Below are 27,979 nucleotides of genomic sequence, written 5' to 3'. Positions count from 1 at the left end.
GAGAGAGCAAGGAGGCTGTCCTTCGAAACATCTGTTTTCTATTTAACTAAATATCAGCTTAAGATGATTATTCATAATGAATGACACAAGACTCGTCGATAATACGAAGAAACGTTGAAATAAGGAACAGTTCCTAGCACATCTTGAACCTGATGTATCACGAAAGAAATAGTCTTCCACGCCAGCAATAAGTCAATGACTGTAAATAGTACTATCGTCGCTCCGATCGCATTGGCGTCGACTATTAAAAACGATATGTTAAATGCTTGTGTTTCTTATCCATTTCCGGTTTAATAAACAAAGCAAAAGCACAGAAGTTCGTGGATAGATTATTATCGAATTTCTCTTAATTATTGCTACTACGTTGGAAATATGAACTCTACATAAGACCGAATGTTTTCGAACTGTTAGTCTATGCCTATGCTTCGATCGCACGTGTGCAATCGTCTGCTAAATCAGTTTGAGATCGCCGCTCGGGCATGTTTCGTGCGAAAGAATTAGCGGCGAGAGCAATTTGTAATATAATAACGTTATTTTCTGCAGAATAACGTCACTCGAATATGTTGAATCGCGTAAAGTTGCTGCGAGTTGGTAGTTGATCGTCGAAACGCGGATATTTTCGTATGTAAAGTTACCGAAGCTTGATTATGGTTAGAAAGCGATGATACCCAAACAAGAGTAAAACAATTTATCAGCGCATTAAAAGATACACGCGATCAGACAGAAATAGAGTCACCGTTCCTATGCTTCTTTGAGATAAACAAGTGTTCCATGCGTGTAGCTAATTATCTCAGTTGATCGCCTATGTCCTTTCCTTCCGCAGAACATTTAAATTCATTTCAATGGCACTGCTTAAAAAGCTTACATCTTTACCCTTTCGTGAAGTACGATCGCTCTGTACGCAAGTTTCGAGGCAGATAAAACCATTCCGGAACGAGAAACACGAGGTGGTGTTCAACGCTATTCTCGACACTTGTAAAACAAAGTACGCAGACGTATTTGCACGGCCTGACTCGGCGGACGATAAATGGGACGAAGTTAGGAAAACTCTAATAAGACTAGGAAACCTTACGCCGTCGATCACGGATTCAATGATCATTGACATATGCCATAGTAACGAGTACGTAGACGCAGGGATATCGTATTACAAATTTTTGGAGAGGAGCAATTGTAGGCCTAGTATAGTAACCATTGGGAAATACTTAAAGTTGTACGAAGCGAAGCGAACTCCGATTACGGAGGAAGATAAAGCGCACATCTTGAACTTGTACAATGTTATTAAAGAGAAATTTCCGGCGTTCGATTATTTTACTGCCAATTCGTGCGTCACAGGTTTATGCGCGATAGGCGAATGGAAGGAAAGCATTGAAATTATAAAGCGCTTCGAAGCCACCGAGCGGGCGCTTCTTCTTCATGGATACAGCGCGTTGATTCATTATTTACTGGAGCATGGAGACGCAGAGCTTGCGTACGAATATTTACTTACTTGCTGCAAACGGGCTGCTGGTCCTCTAAGCTACGTGTATATAAGCTACTTGAACCATTGCCTGAAAGAGCCGCGCACGTTTAACGAGAAGATAGAGAGGTTGTTTAACTCGTGGGCGCAGTACGGTATTAGACCGCATCCTGTTACCATGAAGGAGTATATGACGGCTTGTAACAAACTTGGTTGGGATGCGAGATCGACAACCGTGACATTGTAAATAATATTCCTGAGTATTAGGGTGACTCTTATTTATTCTTGGTAAAAATTTTTTCAAGATTTTCTTCGGGGCACCCTCCAGAATAGTTCCAAATAATTAAAAAATAAATCCGTGTAAAGTTTCAGCTTGATCGGATAACGGGAAAGGGTGCCCCTGGGTCCTTAAACATTTAAATCATTATTTAACAGCTGGTGAAGTCGATTTTATATAATATCCTCCAAGTTATTGATTAAATAAAAAAATATGTCAAACAAAAGTTGTAGATCCGGACAAGGAGCATCTTTTATGTTGTATTACTTTTGCTCGTGCGACAAACGGTTTTCGAAAAAAGTCCGAAAAACTAAAAAAAACTTTTCCTCAAATTTTGAAAGTTTAAATGCTTCTAGAACACCTTTTATTTATGAAGGCGAACAGAAAAAATGGAATTTTTTTAATTATTTGGAACTATTCTGGAAGGTGCGTCAAAGAAAATTCAAAAGTCGAAAATAAGAGCCACCCTATTTAGTGAGTATCTTTACGTAGACTCCAGAGGATGTCATTTTCACTAATATGTTCTTTTCTTCCTTCTTTCTACACAGCTCGACTTGTCTGACGTGCAATCAGAAACTGATGGAGAAAGATTTAACTCAAGAGGAGTTCAAATATTTAGCCGAAACCATAAAGAAGAAATTATTTGTCGGAAAGGGTTACGAGGTAACTCATCCGCAGGAGCTAATAACGTTTATCGACTTTATTGACAGAACAGGGCCGTACGACGTAATTGTTGATGGATTAAATGTTCTGTTGAAATCAAAGTTTTTTCATAATCATGATTCTGTAAGTAATTCTAGATTCAATGGTTCTTTTACTTTCCTACGTTTTGGCTAATTATTTAAATACTTTTCCGAATTGCTTTGATATTTTGCAGATGAATAAGCTTCTTGAATATTACAAAGGAATGAAGAAAAAGGTGCTTGTTATTGCACGGAGACATGTGGCGCAACTGGTGAGGAAACAAAATCTAACGGCGAAAGCAAAGTTTTTCTATGTAAATGATATGTAAGTCTTACATTGGGGGGTCGTCCTTAAATTACGTAAGGCTTTTTGGAGGTGGGGGAGGGGGTCGCGAATGCTTATGATTTCTTATTAATTATTATATAAACCTTTAAAAGAATTTTAATAACTGAAAAAAATCAATGTAAAAAATATTACGTAAGAAAGGGGTTGCAATATCAAATCTTACAAATTCTTATACTGGGTGAGCGAGGGGGTATGAAATCGCCAAAATTACCCTTACGTAATTTAAGGACGGCCCCTTGATCCACGATACGTTTATTATGTGTTACATACGGATATCGATTGTATCCTCCGTATATTTTAGGTCGAAAGATGATTTATTTATGTTGTACGCTGCACTGACAAGTGGATACCATACTAGAATTGTGTCTGAAGATTTCATGCGTCAACATAAATTTGCTCTCAACGATGTCGAGCTGCGCGTACTTTTCAAGAGGTGGCAAATATCGCGTCAATATATACACAACCCTAATATGAAGAAACCAATGAACTTGAATCAATTATATGGTATATTACATGGTGTTCAGAAACAGAATAATTGTTGGCATATACCACTTCAATGCTCTTTAGCAGAATCGCAGAGAATAGACTTCATAGATCCCAATCAATGGTGTTGTTTAAAGATATGTACACCGCCGAATGAGTAGAAATATATATATATTTTCGTATAAACTTATAAATGATCTCAGTTATTTTTGTTATGGCTACCCCCTAATTTAATGTAAAAGGTAAGTAATCTACTGACGATGATACTACATTTCGCGTTTATACGTGTGAGAATAATTAATAGTCAATTAAGTAGAAATAAAATAATCACATATCTTAAAGCAGAAAGTGTTTGTGTGTTTGTCGCCTAAAAACTTTCGAACGGTAAACTCTGGGTTGACGAAATGTGTCCCAGCTCATTATGCTTGGCTAATCCAGCAAATGTGACTATTTTCACCAAAACAAAACTAAAGAAAAAATTTTTCTTTCATACAATCAGAATATAAATTTTGGGCGAAGCCGAGTACTAAAGCTACTATCGTATAAGCAAGTAATCAAAGGCCTATAATTTTAGATGCTACTTTGAAAGTGTATAAATTACTTTTAGAAAGTTGATAATTCATTGATTATCCGATAAATATATATTATATATTATTTCGATTATCCAATTCTCTGGGTCATTATTCACATTCACTCCTCTATTAAATAATTAATTTATTCGCTTTTCGTCTCTAATTTATGCACTGTTTGAGTTGCATTCGAAAGTAAAGAGCCTCGACAAGCCTCAGTTACGCTATTGCTGCATATATTACGTAGAAATACGTAGTCGTTAAACAGTTTTCAAAGCGGCGATTGCAGCATCGCATTCCATGTATTACAGAAGCGCATAAGAGTTGCTCGCACCAGTTTGCGATTCTGGGTGCCAATTTTTAATATTTTTCGGCGTATGACACGCGAAAATGTTAATTAAGTGTTTTGTTACACGTAAAGTACTAAAACACATGATCATCTTGCAATTTATAGCTTGTTTGAGCCACTAAATTCATTCCTGAAATTATGGATCGGTAACACAGTTTGGTTGGTGACATCAGTAACCATTCGTCGATGCCCTGATGCATTTTGAATGTACCGATCGTAGTAATACCAACATCACAGACGAGGTATTCGTCGATGCTTCAGTTTAAGGCGACACTTCCGAAAACCGGTCAAACCCGATTGGGCTGAAATTTTGAAAATAGGATTTTTGGCGACTCGAGAAAATTTTGTTTACCATTTCAATGTCGTTCCCTACCTTACCGATAGAGCGGAGGATCGGATACAACAGTTATTCAATGAAGCCTCATGATTAAGGCGTAAAAAATAATAAAACATCCCCCTGAACGACCGATTAGTATCAAGCTGATATCTCTTTCTAAGTTGAGCTCTGTTTTATAGATTTTAGGAGATTAATAAGGATTGAATAACTGTTGCAGCCGATTCTCCGCTCTGTCAGTAAGGTAGGGAACGACATTGAAATGGTAAACAAATTTCGAGTCGCCAAAAAACCTTCTCGCAAACGTTATTTTTATGCAAAATGAAGCTATTTTCAAAATTTCAGCCCAATCGGGTTTGACCGGTTTTCGGAAGTACAGCCTTCCTCCTCTATTTCCAAACCTGACATCGCAGCCGAAAATTTCAACTTTATTTCGTCAGACCATGTGCTGAAGCGTATTTGGGTCGTGATGAAAATTTGCTGCGTTAGCGGCGTGCTGCATAAATATGCAGATTCATCGTTTTTAAATGAGCCATCTGTCCCATGTCAATGTAATTAAATTTTTCATTTGAAATGCCAGTGGTTACAGTACAGTCTCGATAACAGCGATGCAAATAACGTTATTTATGCTATCTTTGTAAATGAACGGTGACGGTAATTAACAGGTTGTTCCCAGTTTGACTCGTCGATCACACTGTTCGCTTTACGAACGACGTTTCATTCGAGTCTTTTTCTTTCATTTCTTTCTATTTTTCCTTCGCTTGATAAAACAGTATTGTCCATCGAGTACAGAGTAGAAGAGGTATATTTTTCTTTGTGGTTAACAACCTTTATGTAAATATGTTAATTCGAGTTAACCATGCTCCGAGGCTGATTCATAAATTATGGCGTGGTCGTGCACGAACGTTGTGTCTCATTACAACAGCAGCGTCACACTTAAAGGAAGTTGACCATACTACTTTAATTCGGTACGTGTCGTGGTACGTTGTAATTTAGAAACGGCGGTATAGCGACACGGTGTAATACCGAAACTGGCCGACCGATGTTTATTTCGATACAGAGCTACGTGCAGGTTTAATAGCTGCGTGGACACCGACCGTACAAGATGCGTTCGACGATCGCTGTGATTCTCGTGTTCTGTTTTCTGAGTTTATGTGGATCACCGACATGCCGAGCGGTCGAGATCACCGATTGCGGTAAGTTCGGATTTCGATGTTCCCAACGGGAGACCTTTTACGCTATAGGATCATTTTAAATTGTGAAATTAAGTCGTAATACGTCTGTCCCCTTCAAATATACGTGCCATTTTCTTTACTTGGAGTGAGATCCCTATTGCAATAAATACTCGAACGAATTAAATGATTTTTAAACACTGTACTCTTGCTTGTTCTCTTCGTTTTTGTATATTCATTATATTATGATATATTGTACAAGAAACATTGCAAGTCATTTTCATTGAGAAATGCTTGCTTTAGATACGTAATATTTGAATAATGGACAGTGAACGTTAGTGATAAGCAGGCACAAGCATGCATCACCGCGATTGATAACTGAACGATCAACTTCGCTCTGCGTCTTAACGTCGCAAGAATGTGGAGTCCATTTGCATAGCTTTCAGGAGATAAAAAGTTGTTTAAAATAGAAGGAATCTTGACAATGAATGTTTTCATTAATATCAAAATTCATTTTCGAAGTTCGTCGGCACGATGTCCGCGATGTATTCGAATATTATTTTATAGCCAATTTCAAATTGTAATATTGTTAAAAGCGTACGCAGTTCGTGCATTCGAGAATTCGTAGAAATGGATTCTAGAAATATATTCCTCCGAATCGCTTCTCTACTTGTCTCTGATTGCCCCGATTCTGAGGATTAATAAAATTTTAACAACTACGTCACTTTATCGCATTTGTATATATCAATCCATGGGCGTAGCATAATCTTATTCGGACAAAGATGTTTGTTCGTTTTTTATTATTCATTGCATTAAGGTTAATTCCTCGAGCTCGAGCATACGTTGACTTCATCATTTCTCCATTCATGCGACCGGTACGAATGAAATGGTACTTAATTATCGATCAAACAGTGTATAATCGATGTAATGGTACGTGGTTGGTACAATGATGGAGGCAAATTTCCGCGGAAAAAAAATTCAAAGTCATGACACTGATTATTCCTTCTCGTACAGATGTGAAAATTCTTTTACGTAATACGGGCGAAATAAGGACCGCCCCTCCTACGGTTTCATTTCACATTCGAAACGCGAGCGTGTCAATATCTTCGAGATCAAAACTGTACAACGATATTCGAAAAGAGAACAGTATGTTTATCTACAGGAATGAAACGTTCAGCAAATTACATACCTTTACAGTTCGCTATTATTTACAAATACCCGGTTAAGATGTTGACTCAGCGTGTTTATACTCGCAGTATTTCTTACGAATGTTATTAAACCGGGTAATTCGTACAGCACATTTTTTTTTTCTTATACAGGCTCGAAGGTCGGAAAGTTTACATCGGTAACTTTGAAAGGATGTGATATGAGCAAATCTGTTTGCGATTTGGTACGAAATACAAATGCATCGATCGAGATAGATTTTACAGTTGGTGAGTATGCTTGTACAAAGCATGTAGAAGTGGCGGATTTAACAAGCGGCCGATGACCAGTTGCCGCTTGGGCCCCTGCCAAGAAGGCCCCATCTCAGAAAAAAAAATTATAACTTTATCCAACCACTATATTTTTCTTCCTGTACTACTACACTTAACCCGTTTTTAGTAAACTATCTACCTCTTCATTTTCCTGAAAAAATGGGTCCCTGAGAACGTTTGCCACCTGGGCCTTTATCCTTAAATCCGCCACTGTACTATATGTATACGTATAATTTTAAACGTGAAGCAGGTGAAAGGTAAAGGATGTTTGTCGTTACAGGTACAGATGTCTCATTAGTCGTTGCAGTTGTGCACGGCGTTATAATGGATATTCCTATACCTTTCCCATTACCAGGCGCAAATGCCTGTACAAACCCCGAGTCGGGGCTCACGTGTCCTCTAACTCAGGGTGGACCGTATCATTATCACACCACGTTACCAGTGCTGAAATCTTACCCTAAGGTATTTTGAGTTAATTTATCAGTTTTTAAAGTCACGTTCATAACTTTCGATTAAATTGCAGCTTTCCGTTACTGTGAAATGGCAACTGGTGGATGAAAAGAACGAGAACATAGTTTGCGTGCTGCTCCCAGCAAGAATTGTATAAGTAGCCGATTAATCGAATTAATTATGTTACGTTCGAGAAACTATGTATCGCATAACAAATGCATGCGCGTATGGAATAAATACAAAACCTATCATTAAAGAGGAGTTTTACGTAGCGTGTTTGATTTTGTCCGCGTCTTGCCTGGAAGTTAGCATACTCGTCGAAATAGACGCAGGATATTATTCTGTGACAGTAAATAATGAAGGGCTTAAAAATATTATTTATATTTCGTTTGCAAGTGTATAACAAGTTATAAACAACTTAAATGCTCAATAAATAAAAAGTATAATTAGTATCTATGCTGGCGTATGTTTTAAAAGTCGTTTACAATTTATCGATTATTGTGGTCTAAAATTTAGATGGAACCTCGAAAGTTATGCCCTGCTCCTCTAGGTAAACAATTGGTTTAGCTAATACGCGTAAGGTCGCGTTGCAACGAAATCTTCGATCCCCGCGTATCGTATTAACAATTAATGTTTGATTTCACAATATGCCTGTATGCTTAGGTATTCCTCGGGACATGACAATACATAGCATGCTACTTCTTTGTCAAGTCTACGTCGCTTCGTCTAATCTAGGATAAGTCTTTTGGTGATTTCAACCTCCTCACAATTAACATCAACTGTCCATTTCGTCGCACCTATCTTCCACTCGTTCAGTGTCCATTTGATGGATGGTCCTTTTACTTCGCTGTCTCACCGAGCTTTGCTGCCCGTTCCTCAATATCTTCTGCGCTTGGTAGATAGGCTCGTACTCCCTCAACTGCGCCATGAAGCCTTCATTAGGATTTATACAGAACCTTTTCTGCTGCACCATTGCGTACGCGCGCCTGAAAGAAGGCATTCACGTTTCAGTACAGCTGCTCCAAATATTACGCTGCTTTTCGTAAAACAGCAATTTACGTTTGCGAGAGCCCATATGTTTCCATAACATACGCCAAGACCAACGCCGCGGATCTCGATATCCCGGCGTTACTGTGAACTAGAACTTGGCCGCCGGAATTCAAGCCCTCGTCGATAAATGCTTTAACTTGCTGAAAGTGGTGGATAATGTTTTCCGTCGCAGTGTCGGCGATGTCCAAGACGAGGTACCTGCAATACGATTTATCACGAGGCATTGCGAGAGAGGTGCACCAGGTGACCTAGATAAAATGATCACCAGAGGTGTCTTGCAAACATTAAGACTATCATTTTATCCAGGCTCCATTAGTAGCAGTTGTAACATTATGTACTGGAATTTGTCAGGGAAGTTGGGCTTTATAAAATTTGCTTCCGTGTGATGTCTAACGCACACTATATGAGTTATGCCGTGCTCCAGTAGGCATTGTAGTTTCGACCGAATAGCTGCGCTGTACGGGCCGAGATATAATCCAGGTACCACCTCCTGATAAAAGATAATTGTAAATTAAAAGACGTATGTGCATGTAATTGGTACGGCGGGTATAATAAATATAGTAAATTCTTTGAAGCGTGCTCAAGCGACTTGTTAATTTAATATTCACGGAAGTGTTTATTTCCATTTGTTATACAGGGCCATAGTTGATTCCTCGAAACTCCTCTGATTCCAGAGTTTCTATTATTAATTATATATGTGTAATATACCTGCATATGTCTCCGCATTGTGTAAGTCCACTCCTTTGGCTCATCCATAGAGATAGGTATCCTCGGATAATCATCGGATCCATTTTCACTGGCGCTTTCCTGCAAAACGTTTGCGTTCTGAGTAAAAAGTGTGAAAAGAGGATACGTGACACCGTACGCTGTGCGTACTCTTAAGTCCCTTTAGAGGAAACTTTTACGCGAGGGCCAGAACATACAAGGATGTTCTTGAAAATGTTAGATATGTCATAATGACGAACAGGATAACCTAGAATTAGGAGAGCGCACTGTTTACGACGAGTCAATGATACGTTCGGCGTACCTCATCCTGGCGAGCTTCATTACTGTCTAGAAACAGCATGCCACTAATTTCTCACGCTCGGGCGTGCAGAAGCGTCGAACTTACACGAGAATATAGGAAATACGATACTTTTGCCCGCAGTTGATATTGTTTTTTTTTTAATGTGGCGGCCATTTGCGGTCAAATAAGCTATTCCAGCGCACTCTACTGCAGAATCTATGAAATATATTATTATCTAATAGCTGATTTCCAATTTTTCTGAAAGGATGTAACTGAAAGGATCGTTGGAAAATCAATGTTTCCATTAGAGGGCAACGGGCATCCTACGCGAAGACATAATAATTGTTTTAACACGCGAGGAAGAAGTTAGAATAGAAGGCAGAAGCTTCTTTTCAGATTTCCCGTAAGATATTTGGCACAGACAAGCGTTAAATTGTTGCATGTCGTGCGCTGGGATTACCGTGGTGTAATTTTAAGCGATTAATGTTTAATTCAACGGAATAAATCATCGGACCGATGCTTATTCGGCGCGCGCACACGTTGCTAACTCTCCATTCCTAAACAAACAGCGTGTAAACGTTTTTTCTCGACATTACAGCAATTAAGTACATCAAACATAACCTTTTTATTGTTGTTGCTGGTCTAATTGTAATTTTATACGTGTCAAATTGTTGCGAAGTAATTGAAGAATCGTAGAAAATGCTGTAAATGCCAAAATTCAAAAAAAAAAAAAATAGAGGTCGGAATTCTTCTAAATTCGAGTTGCAGAGGTGAAATACATAATTTAACATGCAAAATATACTTTGAGTTAAGGTAGTTTTATTTCCAATTGTAGAGGTTATTACAGCGGAACGGAAGGGAATGAAGAAAATTTTCGACTTATAGAGGTTTTCGAGTTATCGAGGTTCGACTGTAGTATAGAATTTGATTTTTGCGCAGTTACAGTGTTTTCTACATGGGCCCTTCAAAATTGCGATACAAAGACGTCTCGCGTCGTTTTTCCGAACGGCAATTTTTCAAAGACACTTTGCGGTAGTACCGTTCAAAATTACGATGCAAATTCGATTAGATCGGCGATAATAGATTAGCCACGATTTTATTGAATTCGTAGGCCTTCGAGGGTAAAACCGGGTGGCTGGACAGTTTAATTAGCGAGCGGCGTAGCTCTGAACATTGTGGCAAAAATTCTTTCGCTCGGTTTGGTGGCATTTCTTCGTGGATCGATAGCGATCTCCAGGAATGACGATAAATCATGCGTAAGTCCAGCATTGGCTGGTCGAGGGCGTTTTCTCGAAGTCTTGTAGGCGCTGCCGGATTCCGTGGCATAAAACTTCTCAGCCACAGATGTTATTAAGCGTATTATGGCTCCTTTCTAAAAATAATTGGTGTTCTAAAAATCGCATTGTCATAGAGACCGGCATCCGTTCCGCCTTTGGACTCTGCATTGCATAACTCGCCAGGCACACATCCAGGTTCAAATCAAGATGCTACATTTTTATCGTAATCAAATTGAACTTGAAATTAATCGCGGGAATTCCCAAATAGCCTAAGATGGTCTCTTCAATTCTTCCACTGTGCCCAACTTCCACAACTAACGTCTACTAAATTCTATAGAATAGAAGCAATGACGCACCCAGAGGGGTGCCAAGGGGTCGAGGCACCCCCAAAGAAGGTGTTCTGTAAAAAAGAAAATGAAAACTGGACTTTATTCTTTAAATAAATTAGTACACTCCCCTAACGAATTCAATTGAATTTGCATTAAAAATAATTTCATCCCTTCAACTCGCCTACCCCGCCGCGATTAAACCCTGCGCGCGCCACTGAATAGAAGAGACTTGGACTTGCGCAGGGGAATCGGCAGAAAGTTGCTAAGGAAACGGTGCACATATTTCGATATCGCTGTCCGAATTGCGTGGCAGAGGAGAGATTTCCCGTTTCACAAAGGGGAGAGAAACCGTGCACGCTTTCGGCCGCGAGCCGGAGCGGTGCAATTTAGTTACGAACTGTTTAATGCAAGATTTTACGAGGCAACCGATTCCCTGTTGCGGTAACCGGCGCGTAGATTTTCTTCCGGGATGTAATACACTTTTCTATACCGATCGCCACGCTTTCGCGATGAAAGTGGTTGCGCGCAGCGTCATCACCATTCGTAATTCAGCGTGTGCGCGCGGCGGGCCCCTGCCGGAACACGCTCGATAGATTTCGTGGTCGCTTGATGGACGAGCTTCCGCGGAAAATGGGGGGTATTTTACTCGAGCCCGCGTATTACGTTGGCGCGCGCGCGAATCTTGATTAGGATCGCGTGCAGATCTTCACCTTACACCGGTTTATCATTATTTCGTAACGCGGTCGCTGCGAAATTATCATCGGGAGTAAGAAGGCTTCGGTACTCCAGCGCATTGAGTCATCCGGTTCTGGCTGGTTTATCGTCACGCACAAAGGTGTCCGACGCGACCGTCAGCTCCGAATAGGCGCATCGCCTTGAAACGACCGAGGCTTCGCTTCGGCAGCCCCCCCGGGGGCAGCGGGCAGAGCGTTATCGGGGGAAAGACTTTGGAGAACGATGTCGACTGTAAATCAAGGGAAACGTTAACGCGCGGCAGGCCTGGCTATTTATTTTCCAGTTCAAGTGGCGGTAACAATGAGCGCTGATAGCGCGGAGTGAACGGCACTGTACGGGAACGGCATTCGACCAACTACGTCGCGCGCTGAAGCTCGCAAGACGCGTCCATTCCATATCTGTCGTTCTCAAAGTCACTGCCCGGGGCTCTGCTGCGACCAGATGAGATAATGCTGTACCAGTTCCACCAATGCCCCTCGTTCCTCCTAGCAGCTGACGGCAGGCTCCTTCAATTAATAAAGTGCCGTGGGGATGAGCAGGAAGCGACGAGATCAACTTGACCTCTATCTTTCTGCTAATAACACGATTCTGTGGATTCACGCCGTTCCCCGCTATGAGTCACCGATGCCACCGATGCTGCCACTTAGGTAGCTGTGGGATCAGGTCAGAAAATTACTGACGCGGATCAGTCTCCATTCGGAAACACCCTTCTCGTTGGTGAGCAATGATCGTCTCCGGAGAAGAGAGTGGAGGTTCGATCTGGCTGTACGAGAGGGGTTGCTCGAGCTCCCCTGTCCCGCAACCCGGTTCCCGCCACCGTGGCTGGTATATAATTAAATAATTAAGCGGCCAGCAGCCGGAGGCGTAGCCCCGTCGCCTGGAACTTTACTTTCTAAGCTCGTTGGCGTGCACGGTGCTCGCAGATATGGGAATCCGTGCTGCCCTCGGGCATCCACCGCGGGTTTGTTGCAATCGCCATCCTTGGGACCGCGAATCTGGAGCAGTTGGCTCGCGGTGGACACGGAGAACGACCAGAATCTACGCGCCGAGCTTAATTTCGCGGTGGCGAGGTGTCGTCTACGTTCAATTCGCTTTGCTTCCCTCTTGGGGCTAGTTTTGCATCGTTCTGGGGATGATCTGGATCGTTTGTCATCGCGTGACTCGATGGAGAAGCTTCTACGATTTCAATGGTCCTCTTTGCAACTCGATCTTCGGCGGAACACCCGCGACTAACTGTCGAATCACCCGGTACGTGGTCCCTGAGGCACCGTTCAGTGCCAGCGGCCAGGAATGCAGAAGAATTAGGAATCGCATTTTGCTATTCCTCGAACCGCGCTCTGTAATGTTGCAAGTCGAGCTGGGTAACGATGCTATTTTTTTTTATGTCGCTGATACACGCCAGGTTTCGCAAATTTGATTCATTGGCGAGTAGCGTTCTGGAAAAGACTTCGGGCAGGTTTAATTCACACTACCCGCAGTTAGAATGCAACGTTGTTTCTTTTATCATTGCGCATGAGCAAGAATTCCGTTCCTTTCTCCTTTTTAATTCGAAAACACCTGTATGCCCTGTACAGGGGTGGATTTGGACATAAGGTAAGTAGGCCTAGGGCAGACGATTTCGGGCGAATGAAAATGGAAAATGTTTAAATACAGAGGCTTAGGGCAGTCCTTAAATTACGTAAGGGTGATTTTGGCGATTTATTACCACCTCCCTCTCCAAGTACCTATAAGAATTCGTAAGATTTTATATTCCATCCCTCGCCTTCCTTACGTAATATTTTTTACATTGCATTTTTTCAGTTATTGAAATTCTTTTACAGGGTTACATAATTCATTTAACTTGGTTTCGTGATAGCGACGAAACATCGTTTTTAGGCTACTCGTGTTGAAAATTAGGCTGAAAGTATATTACGTGACTCCCTCTTCCTCCTTGTACGAAAGCGTAAGAAATTCGGGACCTCCTCTCCCCCAGAAAGTCTTACGTAACTTGAGGACCCCTTGAGACAACGTGAAAAACAATTCACTTCTTTCCCATTATTTCTCATATGTAAGATATATTGAATTCTTAAATTCTCGACTGGGGAATGGGAACTTTTGTGGTGCATCCAATTTTGGGGAGTGGCAAATTCAGGGATGCGACAAATTTTGGGGAGTGGCAGATTTTGAGCGAAACAAGTTGGAAAAGGTTTAAATACAGAGGCTTGACACATCTATAAAAGCCATTCACTTTTTTTTTCATATAACGAATTAGCAATGACTCATACGTGAGTTTCCATATTGAATTAATTTTGAACTTGTCTGGACTCTTTTAAATTCAAATATTTGATGATATTTCACAAACACGGCGGCAGATGTTTGTTGGCCTCGACTCGCCAAATCTCAAAATCCGTCACTGGTCTTGTAGACGTGGAATTGACGTAGTGAAATTTCGAAAATTTGCACAACGCGAGTCATTCATGCTGCCACTTTGTTCGCCTTCGTCGATTTCTTTGTAAACCCTGGTCATTCCACTGTGTTCTGTACAAAAGCCCAGAAGGTGGTTCCGATTGCCAGGTCACCCGTTACGTTACCCCTCCGGCAATGTCCAGTTGGCGAACGTCAAGAAACGCGACCGCCGGAGGAACAAGAAATCACATTCTGCCATTCGTCGATCGGGCACGATCTAGGTTCGCGAGGACAAATTCAGCAACCCGCCGGGCAGAAAACTGCGCGAGGAATGTATTGGAAACGGCCTGGCTTCGACGTTTAGCCTTACGATCCTTCGAACTGCTCCTAGCGTCACGTATGGACCGTGCCAGGACGATTTACGACATAATGATCATCCTGCGATCTAAAAAAGTCGAGATGAATGAAAGGAGCGTTGCGCATAGTAGATTTCATGGACACCGCGGCTTCTATATTTGAAGGCGCAGTTAAATGCAACATGTTTAAAATGTATGAAACGTTATTTAGTTCAGCGACGAGCAACCAGCGGCCCGCGGGCCGCATTTGGCCCGCCAGCCGCTGACCTGCGGCCCGTCTGAAAATTTCCTTATATCTTTTGAACTTGAAAAGATATCAGAATGAATTTTGCGCCAAAAAATAGGATAATATCCCTTTCTAATGTTGTATAATTATAATTTGCGTGTGAGCAGCTATTCTCGAGAATGAAAATTTTAAAAAGTGATCGTCGTAATCTACTCGCTGACGAACGATTAAATAATTGTATTAGCGTAGCAGTTTCGAATATCGCACTCAATATTGAGAAGCTCGTTTATGAGAAACGGAAGCAAGTACCTCATTAAGTAAATAGTAATTTAATTTCATTTAATTAGAAAAATATACGTACATATACCTGTTTATATTATAATATGTAGGTAGGTACATATTACTGTGTATATATTACTAATAAACAGTAAATCAAATTTAAAAAAAAAGTTTTATTGTAAATCAATGCCAGAAATGACAAATCCATCCCATAAATTGAAATTCTTTGATTAGTATATTTACGTATTTAATATTGCGGCCCGCATAGAGTAGTAAATTTCCACTTGTGGCCCACTTCGGACCAAAGGCTGCTCACCACTGATTTAGATCACGTTCCCTCGCCTATTATGCAGCCATTTAATTGCTCGTTAAAGGTGCTCGTTTTCATCCATGCAGATCGATTTCTATGCGATAAATAAGGATAGGATTTAAGTGATTTAGGCGCTGCAAGCTTTAACGTAACATGCAAATTTGCTAGAATGCTGATTGAAACTATTGAAAGGCGATAAATCGGCGCATAGTTTCGCCAGACCTTCCCAATTATTGCTGGGGAATTCAGGAGCCTTCACTTCGGGCAAGAAGTTCCGGGATAATTGATATTTCACGCCTCCGGGGGTGCGAATGACTACAGTGCGCCATGCTATGATTCATCTCTCCCAGTGATCTGTGAGAACGTCAGATCTGCAGAGTAAAAAGTCGAGCATTGCCGCTCCGTGTAATTGCGTTATTCATAGATGATCGGAGCGTGTCAGATTTTGCAGTAATCAAAGGTTTCGCCAACCGCCTCGCGATAGAGCTGACAGTTTCCCGCGCAGGGGGTGTTGACAGCTTCAATTCGCATCGCTTCAGGGATACCCGATTGCAATTTTTGCGCCGTGACCGGTATAATATCCATGTCCCACTGAAGGAAAAGCACGCGGTCGATTTAAGCGACCGTACGTTCGCCGTCGTTAATTAAACGCCCCCTAAATTGGCTTATTAGCATTAATTACTATAGTACGCGGTATAAGTGGCAACGGAAATGAGTGGTAGGTGTAACAGTAGGGGAGACCGGGGCTAGTTGATACATTATTCAGTTTTCAATTTTTTTTCTCACTTCTGTTTGCATTAATTACTTAATAACAAATATGCCGAAATATACTTTGGTCCTTCCTCTTTAAAATATAGTAATTGAAAACTTGAGAAAATACATACAAAATGAATGGATAAATGTTATAAAATTCTCTATACCGTCTCAAGACTGATTGGAAAGCGAAGACAACTATTTACTTTTTCTCTATATAAACAAAAACGGTTAAAAAAATTATTGTTAACGTCAGGGTACGCAGACGTACGCTGGATCGTAGTAAAGAATTGAACAACAATCTTCACAAATCTCTCTGAAATGGAGCTACATGTATACGGTGTCGAGATAATTCGTCTGTATCGACCTACCCCTATCTCCCCTACCTGTTACAATGTTTACTTCTCGAGCTTGCTGTGCGTTCACCTGCAACTTCAATTTTGCCTTCAAGTACCACCTTAGAAAGGGAGGAAAACGTTTCCTCGGATACTTCAGCAAGGAACCTTGACGATCGCCACTATGCCGAGCAATTTCTACATAATTGAACGCGCGAAGAGTGAGCGATTAAACTCGCGGAAGAGAATCGCTCGCGAATTCTATGATTGGCAGGAGGAACTAGGGCGCGACGGTGCTATCTGTTTTACAAATCCCAGGTTAAACCGCGAAGATTGATAAGCACTCGCGAGTTCCCTGTTCGGCAGATCTGATCTGGATGACCGTCCGAGATTTCTGTTCTCGCTTTAATTCTCGCCGTGGCTCTGAAACGCGCCAGTCCAGCGATTTTATCTGGGCAAACGGATTACCCAATCCGTTGAACGCGGAGCTTCCTCGACGGCGCAGAGTTAAATTAGACGGTAATCACAAAGTTGGATCATTTTTCTCCTCGCCCATGGGAAACTCGCGGCGCGTTTCGAGTTTCTGCTCGCTCGCCGGAGCGTGAATTTCTTTCGAACGCGTAGTTCGACGCAACGGTGGATGTGTCTTTTCGACGATCCTGCATTTGGTATGGGCTGTGTCTCTCCAAAAGCCGTTTCATAGGACAAGAGCGAGCATCCAGCCGGTTTCTGTAAGATTTCAAGATTCTGGAAGACTCTGAGGCTGTATAAGGAGAACCGCTAATGAATGGTAATCGCGCTGGCAATCATGTTACGCTATCCCGGCTCATTAGCAAGCGATTGAACTGAATTCAAATCGAATTGCGTCGGCAGCAGATTGATTTTTAACGCTACTCTGTCCGCTCACGAATGGCACAATGCAGCTAATTTTAAACATGCTTCCTTGATGCAATAGATATTTCATATGCATCAGTGAAATAGTTGAGGATGTGTCGGACGTTTTTAGACAAAAGTATATGAAAATTGAAATACTTGAATAGCTACGTCTTACGCATAGTAAATCTAGATGTGAGGAACTCGGACGACAGTTGGAGTCTTATTTTTACTCCTAGAAAGGTATCTTTCACATTACAAATGCTTTTTCAAGCATCATTTGCTAAACTTTTGGCAGTGAAAATGTCCTGAATTCACAAATTCCTCTACAATTTATTTCTTTAAAACTGTCCAGTGAAAAGAATTGAAACTTGGCAGATATTTTCATCTATCCATATACTACATGTACAAAAAATTTGAAAACTTTGGTACCATTTCTTCAACATTTTTTCAGCTGTTTTATCTGTCAAGATCGTCTCTTTCCATAAGAGAACGTGTAAAATCAGTGGAAATTAAAATCGTTTTAATTCAGCAGCCGTTTGGTGAATTCCTTTAAGATTTTTGGAGTACACCAAGAAGATTAAAGAGACCAATCTCTCAAATTTTCATCAACTTGGTACCATTTTGAAGATAGGTCCGATACATCCTTAACTCGCGTCTGGGGTAGAATCAGGACATCAGTGGCACACTCAGAGGGGGCCAAGAGGCCCTGGCACCCCTCAAAGAAAAAGGAAAAAGAGGATCAATGTAGCCGCGACTGAAGTAATTCAAGAGCTTTGTAAAAAGAAACGAAAATTAAATCCGAGTGCGCCACCGCAGGACGTGGAAGGTAGCGATGTTTCGGACCATTGAGCGAGCAGTTTATTACCGGAATTGGCATAATTCTTGGCGTGGAATATCGTGATCGATGTGGGGCACGATCGTACGTGAAATTAAATTACGATTTCATGCTCCAGCGAAGATTACAATCGCTTTTCAGCGGAACAGTGACCGGGGTCTCTTTATTACTCAACTGTAAATTGCATTCGGAACCTACGATGCGCAATCAGGAAAGAATTCCGCGATATTACCGAGTTAATTGCCTAAAATCGGGGGAGAGGGAGGAGGTGCCAATAGGAGGACTGCCACGCTTGCAAAATGATCGCCACGGAAGCGTAAACCGGCGGACGAAAGTTACATTTTTAATCCAGGCCGTGGCAGAGCGTTGTTACAACGGACGACTAGGACTGCTGGACTTTCGAGATTTTGCAAGCACTCCGGCGAGCCCGCCGAGATCCGCGCGGGGTTGTCTTTCCGTCCCGGCGCGGTTCACGTCCAGAAACAACGAGCGCAACAGGCCGGGATTGCGCAAAGCGCCGTGTGGCGACTGGCAAGGCAGTCGGCCATTCCCGCATAATTTGCTAATCAGTGTTGAAAAGAAAAAAAAAATAAAGGAGTGCACCCGGAGAAGGCCGACGGAGGAGAACCGGGCAGATTCGCACGAAAAATCCCCTCGGTTTCCCTGCCATTCGCGGAAACAAAGGTGGTTCCCTGGGAAGCCAGGCCCAACATGGAATGGTAGAAACGCAGCATCTGTAACAGGTGTTGCTGAAACGCGGATTACGTAGTAAATCGCCTGACTAACAAGGTGTAATTACGCTAGTTGAGCGTCGGCGGGTCCAGTTCAGAGTTGGCCATTATTCGAGTAAAACGAGGTTATTCTCGAATAAAATAAAAATTTATTCGAACAGTGCCGGACTCTTGTCCGATTTCAGGAGTTTGCAGCAATTCTACACCAATTCCTCTTTGCTCGCCTAATGAAATCAGCTGCTGACCATTCTCACGTTGGTCATTGTAATTCCGCGATTAACACTGGATCGAACAGTCAGATTTAAATTTCACACCGATCTGAGTCACCGTTGATTAAGGCCCGAGAAACCTGAATCACTCCTAATGAAGACATGACTTGTTCCCTGCGAAACACAGAGGAATGCTATTATTACTCCGCGGGAAACGCAATAATTGCCGTGCAGATCGAACCATTCCGTCTGGCTTTTTCCCGAAGAGAACTTTCTTCCTTCTAAAAAGCGAGCGTTCGCGTTTAACGTTAGATAATCAGTTCTGAAATATAATCGCCCGGCACGCACGGCGTTTTGTTTGAACCGTCGGCGGACCAGCGGGTCAAAGCGTTCCCCTGCCGTTGGAAAGATTGGCCAACTTGCACGCCCATGTAAAGGGCGGCCAGTTCTCTCGAAAAGGAGATCTAGCAGGCCAAAGGTAGCGGGAAAAGTCGCCTTAGGGAAACCGTGCCAAGGTGGAAACTTCGCGAATCGCAGCAACCTTCGTCTCTGAAGATCACGTAGGAGAGCCTGCCTGTCCTTAGGGGCGAGTTTTTCGACGAACCGTAGACGTTACTTCATCCCCTTAACCGAGAGACTGAGAAATCCGCCTGTATTCGTTTCTACTTTCTGTCTGGAGAGTAGGTGTCGATAGCACCGTCGTAATCGGCGACGTGACAAAAATCAATTGCGCAACAAGTGGCGCGAATTGATTCCGTGAAATCCTTTTGTCCCATTTGCCGCGGCTTCGACAGTTTTTCATAGCGGTTTCCAGGAGCACGGCTATCGAACGATCAATCGATCGCCGAGCGCTTCGTTTTAACGTAGCACGAAGTTATAATTAAAAATTCAGCCCGTTTTATGCGAATCTGAACAATGCAAACCCACGACCCAGAATTAGCTGCATTTACCTACTGCTCGCAGCGCGTCGGCTCGTTAGGTTACAGCGATCTAGCGTTTACAGCGCTTACGAAATTGGCGAGTCGTAAAACCCTGCCTATTAGCGAGACCCGCTGGATAATTGATCTAAATAGGGTGGGAGAGATGAAAATTCTAACTGAAATGCACCCGCGTCGGTCGCACAGAAACTCTTTTCCCCTGGCAGTTGCATAATATTTCTTTTAACGAGACTCGGCGCTGGAAGGATATTCTCCCAAGCAAAGGTGCACCCAGAGGGGGAGCCGAGGAGCCTTGGCTTTGCGAAAAGAAAAGGAGACTGTATTTTACTCTCCAAATAAATTCTTCCAATCATTTACTGAATTTTATTAAATTTGTATTAAATATATTTCTATCCCTTCAACTCGGCTCCCCTAAAGATTAAATCCTGAGTGCCCCACTGCTCCCAAACGATTCAGCCTTTATTCCATAGAACCGTTCTTCCAAAAAACCACTTCGAGAGCTCCCCGGATAGAATCCGTGCTACAACTTCCTTTCGAACTAACGTAATCAGCCCGAGAGATCAATTTCCCCTTTTCCACCGATCATTTCATGCGCTGCAAAACGTTGCGGCATCCCGTTTTGCGCCATGTCCTCCCGTTAAGATGCGTACGGGACGGAATTATGGTGACCGAGTGCGTCCTATCTGGCCGCATTGGGAAACGGAACGATTCGGCGCCCTTTTTCCCGGCCGAATTAAATCCGGCGTGCTGGCGTCCGAGAAAAACGTGGCACGTTCTAATTTCACGTTGGCAGAATGCTCGGCTGCGAACCGGGAACAATAAAACGGTAGGGCACCTCGACGGCTTTTTGCCGCCCGCGGTGATACGTTTTAGCTGCCGGCGCGTTGGCACGAATTTCTTGCCGCGAGCAGTAAAATTGGATTTTAGCGAAGCTTGCGCAACCGAGCGGCGGCGATGGAAGAGAGAGATTCGATCGGAGGAGCAGGGTCAATTACGGTGGATCACGGATTGCGAACAGCAATGATAGATATCGAAGACAAGCTGGCATGGTCGAGGAAGGTAACGGAGCACGTCGGGGCGAGGCGAACGGGGGAAAATTACCATGCGGTGGAAAAGGCGAGATCTCGCCGGGAAATTTCACAAAATACCCGGCGAAACATCGCTGCGATAAGCGTTACGTCAATACAGCCGGAAGTCGCGCTTCATTTTCCGTTGTGCAATTTCGTTTCTTATTGCTGCGCCGGGATGATCGACGCAGCAGATTGTAATTGAACGGACGCGAGAGAAACAATGACGCCGGGCAAAAATCCGGCTGGGCCTAATGCGGACTAATCGCGGGCAAATGTATCTTCCCCTTTACGAATATCCCCTTCACCGTGCACGCGTAGAAACCACGCAGGAAGACCGATCAATTTTTTACCCAGCTTACGCAACGGTCTTTTCGAGTCAAACGTGTGGAATAATATTCTCCAATTAACCGATAGAAAGAAAAAAAAAAAAGAAACAGAGCACGAGAGAGTAACGAAGTAATTATTCAAGCGAAAGGTACACGCGCGGAATCGTCGATGAATTTTTCGCCCGCTGTAATCTCTGGGCGTTTTTCTAGATCGACGAACGCAACTTCTACGTAGCGGCTATGGAACCAGGTCAATCTGCGACGATCGTTTTCCCTCGGTGAAGAGGTCCCCCCGGGCCAGGATTTTCGTTTTTCGAGGGTGCAGTGCTGGTTGCCGGAAGCGGAGCTGTTCTCTGCGGTCAGCCGAGCGCCGAATAAGGGGTCCGAAAGGGTCGAACGCTATTGGTGAAAGGGGTCCGTATGCAATGCAATCGTTGTGCCCCCGCCTCATCTTGGCTCCCTGGGCCTGGGCAGGGCACCGCTATAAAAGCATACCGCGTCGCCCCTCAGATACGTAGTGTTTTCCCGTGTACAGCACAAGAAAAATCGCCTACAATGAAGTTCGTCGTAAGTCTCCAACCTGTTACGAGCGAGTCGTTCGCTCTTGAGCGTTCAGGCTCAGTCACGAGACCGTGGGTCTCAGACTTGCTCCCCGAGAGGAAATCTTTTAACGAGAATATTTTTTAGTCGTCGAGACAGAAACGTTGCTATATCTTTGGTATTTTTTGTTGTTGTTGTTTTTCATTCGCGGTACTAAGGGAACACTAAGGAGAATTGTAGTCGTTGATTAGTTCGAGATTGTTCGAGGAGTGTTTTTAATATTTTCGTATGAGCTACGGGGAAATGGTAAATTGTCTTTGTGCAATTGCAGATTGTTCTGTTCGCCGTGGTGGCCGCCGCCAGTGCCTACCCCGGAGTGATCCCGTGGGCTGCGCCGGTAAGTGAAAAGCACGGGTTTCGGAAAATTCCGCGGCTCGATTGCGATCTCCGGTAAATTGCGAGTCTACGCGTAGTCTTTCGTACCGTTTCTATTACCATTAGAAATTTCAGTTAACCATTGCATGTTGCGTAACAACCTTCTAATAATTTCCTACATTCAGCGTAACGGAAGTCTGCCTCCACCGTTGTCTCGCTACGTTACAGCGTAAATTGTTTCTTCGCTGTCTCGTGTCACGTTCTTCTGATAGGTGCTTTCATCTTTCCTCGCAGCACCTCGAGAACTTCCAGGCGCTCTGCCTTTGGGAGTCTAGCGTCAAAGTAACATTGTCGAAGCAGCGCTGCAGGGAACCCGCTGCAGTAGCTCCGATTTTCTCGGCTCACTCATTTATTAACAACTGCTTGCGGCGACGTTCTCTGTTCTTCAATTAATTACTCATTAATTCAGTCGTGACTCCTCGACGCCCATGTCTCACCCGACAGAGCTTGGGCTGCAGGGAATTCAACGAGAAGGGAGACCTTTCGATAGTCTCTCCCATAATCGTCTAACGTTCTACTCTTCTTCTGGTTCATCGTTCGATCCTCCAGAAAATCTTGTCTCTCGCTGTTCTCCGCGTTCCTCGACAGCCGAGTGACTGGACACACTCGGCGGCCAGTAACCAAAACGTAACCAAAGCCATCTAGCTCGGTGTTCCCGAGAAACCGATCGCACTCAAACGAAATGGTGATTTTGAAACGCTTAGGTTTCGCAACCGTGGCCAGCGCCTGAACCTTGGCAGGCAGCTGCACCTTGGCAAGCACCTGCACCTTGGCAAGCACCTGCGTACGTCAAGGTAGCTGCACAACCTTCGTACGTCAAGGTCGCTGCACCTTCCTACGTGAAGGTGGCAGTGCCTCAGGTAATGACAAAGACGATTCGAGGGCGATTCCATCAGGTAACGACAGACACGACAGAAACGTCATCGATCTTCCTTCATCCTCTCTTGGTACACTGAATCTCTAACACCGTAGGCGTCGCGGGCTACCAACTTGCCAACGACGAGCAGCACACTGCCCACTAATCCCAATTCTCTGCTCCTGAGAGCCCTCAGACTTTCGCAGCGAGGTACCTGCAGGTGTACTAAAATTGTAGAAAGTTAGGAGTTTCCGATCAGCCTCACTGACGACACTCTGTTCCCTGTTCCTCGAAATCTCTTCAGCCTGCTGTCTTCCGTCATCGTTATTGTCCACCGCCGGTGATTTCCCTAACTACAGCGTCGCAGGTACCTCCTCATTTCCCATGATTAATGGGTCGTGTAATGCAGAACCGCTGGCTACCAGCCGCGTAACGCAACTTTCCAGCCGATCAGGGGACGGAATCGAACCCTGATTCATCGTCTAATTAAATCCCTGATCAGTTCGAGGACCTACGAACCTACTGACGAAACTGCGGCTGACTAGCCTGCCAGCGACTCGGATCCCTCGTGCAATTACGCCCCGTAACGAGTTGCTCTACTTCTCGCTTGTTATACAACGATTTCCACGTTTCCCACAGTATCGCTTAATCAATTTAGAAATCGGTTACGGTGTCCCTTGAGCATTCGCAGCTCCCAGCGCCGATACCATTTCCCTACCGAACGAGGAACTTTCTATAGGAAACACGATCAGGTAAAGAAACCTTTGCCATAGCCTCCCGACAGAACACATAATCGTGTGAAAGTGGCTACTGAAGTTTCACGTAAACATAAAAGTCACGGACAACAGGCGAATTCATCACCCACCCATAGAGACACATTCACGCAGTTCCTTTTTTTTACATCGCACTCCCGAGCTCGCGGAACGATAGGGGTACTGACGTTTCAAATGATTCCTCTAGGTACACGCTCCGCAAGTGGTGCACGCGATCCAGGTCCCCCAGCAGCAGCCGATCCCGCCCCTACATCCCCAGCCCCTGAACATCAAGGTTCCCCAGGGCCACGTCAATAGAATACCGTACCACAGCCCTGCGATCGTCAAGCCGCACCTGATCGCCGTCGAGGAGTACGTCGAGCCGGTGCTCAAGGTCGTCAAGGCTCCCGTCCACCAGCCCTGGGATTAAGGTTCCGCACCGCACCATCTGAACTCGCTGGTCCAGGGTGATCCATCCTGGGCGAGCCGTCCTGAGGTGCTTCACGTAGCGACGCCTTACGATACACAACGATAACCACGGCCAATCATCGAAATTCTCTTGGCGGGAAAGAAGCCCGAGACGATATACACTTCTGAAGCGTCCGCGTCGTCAGGTGCCAGCTCGGCCAGGCCTCGTGTCCTTCGTCCCCCAAGGGAGCGCGGACCTCTCTATCCTCGAATCAAACGGAATTCGTCCGGGGAAAGGAGAGTCGGAAGGGCAAATCAGTATTATCCAGCTAAAAGGAGCGTTGGACGATGGGCGCGAAGTCTTGAGGAGTCTGAAGATCGTCAACATCGACAGCCTCGGGATCGGCGAGCGTTCTGGACCACCCGAAGACCTCAGACCAGGCAGCCAATCTTTTTTTTTTTTAAGAAAAAAATAATGTCTACTTATGTTCTTTCGTTCTTAATAGAGCAGCCACGCGCCACACACCCTCGCGTGGGCGCAGCGACTTCTTTACAATCTCACCACCCCTCTGTCCCACTCGTAGAACCCCAGCTACCCCGTTTGGTTACGCGTTTGAAATTCTTGTGCGGCATGTGATATCGAAGAGGACACCACGACATCGGAGCCTTCATTGTATATTCTCTTTCCTTCTTTCCGCCTACTACCCCTCCCGCTACCATTACTTCTGCAACAACACTTTTATTTATTTTCTAATAAAAGTTAATTTTTATGTCTTGTGATAAACAAAGAACGTGTGATTACTTTGCGTCTCTCAGCCCTCGCTCCTCCGATCGCGTTCCGGCGATTGTAGATTAAGGTAGACGTTTGTCGAGGATCCACTTAAAGCGTTGCTTGGACCTAGCGATTTTGTTAGGTGATCAAAATCTTCTCTGTTCTCATAAAGCTCTGTGCAAATTGACAAGCACTCGCGTACACTCCCAGCGCGTGCGAAACGGAAGTCCTACGATACGAATCAATCCAATGTCGCCAGGGTAACCGATGGCGCAAACAGAAACGTTCAACCCCTGCCATCGTTTCCACAGAGCTTCGCGTTGCGAGAAAAACACATCGATTTCGCTTCTTCCCACAAAAGCCTTAGATCGCACAGAATTTGGAAATTTATATACTCGGGAGACTATGGTGCAGCTTAATTCCAAGTGTCAAAAGGTGCAGAGCCTGAAACGGGGAGAAATTTCGCAGGCATTCGAGAAATCTGTTGATTTAAAAAACGCTTCACCCATTTTGAACTTGGAACGCTCGATGGAACGTGAGTTTCCCTGAATTACCTTCCTTCGCATCTCTTCATTAAACACGCGAGCCTCGCGGAAGCAGTCAGGATTATGCCATCGGTCTTACTACGTAGCATTAACGAAGTTTCCATTTTGCAACCATCTTTACGGCTGCAGTTGTTTGAAAAAAAAAGGAACGCTGAGAAGGTTACGTCGTAAGAATTGTGCAACGAGAAAGCGGTATGATTCGTAAATCGTCTGACACGGATATCATAGGAAAAACGACAAGGGAAACGGTCACACAGAACAGCGGAATGAGTCAGTTTGGGGTTCAACGAAATCACTTAAGCATTTGGCCTGCATCGCGTAATATATGATGAATTTAATTTAATTGCCTCCCAATCGAGTTCCTATCAGTCATCGTCCGAGTGCAGGCAAGAATTTTATCGCGTATAAAAATCGGGAAATGATATAATCGCTTGGCGTTCGGCTGATGGCACGTTTCTTCTATGAGATACATCGATTACCGTTCTACCTTGCGTTTCACTTGGTTGCATAATCAACTTGACACTCGTATTCTCGCATAATAAATTGTGCGGGAAGTTCTCGCTGGTCGTTTTGCGCGGCGGAGAGAGCGCGGACAAAACGCTTCGAACATTACGGAAGGGCCAGAGCGCGCGTCTAATTACATTAAGCGTGAATTCCAATGATCCTTACGCAATTGAGCACGCAGAACCAATTAACGCGGGCAGTCCGTTGGAGAGATCCTATTGTCCGATTTTCATTTCCAGCTGCTGCTCGTGCATTCGTTGATGGATTATCGTGTACCGTTGATTCGCATTTGAAAGATCGGGGGCTTAGGGAATGTCTCCCTTGGTCACGCGGCGACTTCGCTGAATAGCTGATTATAATTAACGGGTGTGTCAGGTGCCGTTCAATACAGGGTATGAAATCGAGAGGGGAAACGTTGCAGAGAGTTCCAGTGCTCGGACAGATCGCCTCCAGCGATTCCCTCTGGCGTTCTGCTTGATTATGATTGAGCGCAAATCTTGCCAGCGATTTCTTCGCTAACCACCTGGATGCCCTCCAATTGCTGCAAATGCTGCTCGAAAGACCGAAAGTGTACTCGTGAATTCGCTGCCTGCGGGTAATTTGAAAGTGCGCGCAGGAATATATGATTTGAAAATGTGACCAGAAGAAACGAGTCTCTTAATAAAGTGATTATAAGAGATATCTTGATTGATAAATCAATTTTCGTAGGATACATTGTTTAATTTAGGACGTTTCACGCAGGGTTCAACGACGCGAAGTGACGTCCGCCGGTCTGACATGTGATGGCACAATGTCACTTCCGCGCGAGACATCGATTATGTTATTTACTCTGCCAGCTATTCGCATGATAAGAATATTGATCACTGAAGCAGCGTTTTGCGCGTTTTAATCGATCACGGGCAACCTAATTTCTTTTTCCAGCGCGTACATAAAGGTGCGCGGTATAATATTAGAAAATATAGCTGTCCATTTTATGGAATAATTAATTGCTTTCATTGCCCTCCGCTTTCTCTTATTAATGCAGCATATGCGAGGCAGACGTAAAGAAGTTATTAGTCTGATACGACAGGCAGCATTATGAAATTTTATCGAAGATATTTAAACGTAACCACATTCCGGTGTTTTATTTAAAGTACAAATTGCAATCGCGCGAACACGAGTGCAGGTAACTGACTTCTGCGAAATTCGATTTACGTAAACGCAACTCCGTTTATGATTCAGTTCCATATGTAACACCACCGAATAGGTTCTCCATTCCAATCTGCATACTAATTCCGAGTATTGTTTCCGGAACGAGAAGCGGAACTTGGAAACTCTTGAAAGCATGAACGACAACGATATCGATCACGGCTTTCAAGGAAGTGCATGTTTTAATGATAAAGTCTTCGTACGTCAATTACGACGAGGGTCGATTTGCCCGACTGTCTTCAAAAATATTTACAGTTTCTTCTAACCTTTTAAATGAAACTTCATACTTTCACCCTAACGATCTAAGCGCGGAGCGCAATTAAAGCAGCTTCTTTCTCGCCTGCTGATCCCTTCTATCG

General features: G+C 43.8%; 4 protein-coding genes across 6 annotated transcripts; 3 read left to right on the top strand and 1 right to left on the bottom strand.

Moving 5' to 3' along the window:
• The first annotated feature begins 167 nt into the window (after positions 1-167).
• Positions 168-3,423, top strand: Mldr (mitochondrial ribonuclease P catalytic subunit). 2 transcript variants are annotated; one of them, XM_076827172.1, is made up of 4 exons: positions 168-1,699; positions 2,282-2,519; positions 2,611-2,741; positions 3,064-3,423. In XM_076827172.1, exons 1-4 carry the CDS (start codon positions 843-845, stop codon positions 3,404-3,406), a joined length of 1,569 nt encoding a protein of 522 aa, XP_076683287.1. In that variant the 5' UTR covers positions 168-842; the 3' UTR covers positions 3,407-3,423. The 2 variants fall into 2 exon arrangements, with proteins under 2 accessions (XP_076683287.1, XP_076683288.1); XM_076827173.1 differs by having other exon boundaries at positions 2,611-2,730; positions 3,064-3,215.
• A 1,914-nt stretch (positions 3,424-5,337) lies between these two features.
• On the top strand, positions 5,338-7,850 carry LOC143376187 (NPC intracellular cholesterol transporter 2 homolog a). Its single transcript, XM_076826151.1, has 5 exons — positions 5,338-5,465; positions 5,558-5,693; positions 6,989-7,102; positions 7,425-7,606; positions 7,668-7,850. Exons 2-5 carry the CDS (start codon positions 5,603-5,605, stop codon positions 7,749-7,751), a joined length of 471 nt encoding a protein of 156 aa, XP_076682266.1. The 5' UTR covers positions 5,338-5,465; positions 5,558-5,602; the 3' UTR covers positions 7,752-7,850.
• Positions 7,851-7,959: 109 nt separating this feature from the next.
• On the bottom strand, positions 7,960-9,904 carry LOC143376186 (serine/threonine/tyrosine-interacting protein). Of its 2 annotated transcripts, none has more exons than XM_076826150.1 (5): positions 9,672-9,904; positions 9,353-9,451; positions 9,043-9,134; positions 8,654-8,842; positions 7,960-8,580 (listed from the first exon to the last, which is right to left on the bottom strand). In XM_076826150.1, exons 1-5 carry the CDS (start codon positions 9,708-9,710, stop codon positions 8,370-8,372), a joined length of 630 nt encoding a protein of 209 aa, XP_076682265.1. In that variant the 5' UTR covers positions 9,711-9,904; the 3' UTR covers positions 7,960-8,369. The 2 variants fall into 2 exon arrangements, with proteins under 2 accessions (XP_076682265.1, XP_076682264.1); XM_076826149.1 differs by having other exon boundaries at positions 8,983-9,134; positions 9,672-9,861.
• A 12,070-nt stretch (positions 9,905-21,974) lies between these two features.
• Positions 21,975-25,069, top strand: LOC143376266 (uncharacterized). The gene is made up of 3 exons (XM_076826394.1): positions 21,975-22,187; positions 22,492-22,557; positions 24,412-25,069. The coding sequence occupies exons 1-3, from the start codon at positions 22,041-22,043 to the stop codon at positions 24,631-24,633; spliced, it is 435 nt and encodes a 144-aa protein (XP_076682509.1). The 5' UTR covers positions 21,975-22,040; the 3' UTR covers positions 24,634-25,069.
• Positions 25,070-27,979: the final 2,910 nt, after the last annotated feature.

The sequence above is a fragment of the Andrena cerasifolii genome, chromosome 14 (genome assembly GCF_050908995.1).
Source record: "Andrena cerasifolii isolate SP2316 chromosome 14, iyAndCera1_principal, whole genome shotgun sequence".
NCBI classification, from domain to species: Eukaryota; Metazoa; Arthropoda; class Insecta; order Hymenoptera; family Andrenidae; genus Andrena; species Andrena cerasifolii.
This window is presented reverse-complemented; position numbering and strand designations above follow the sequence as displayed.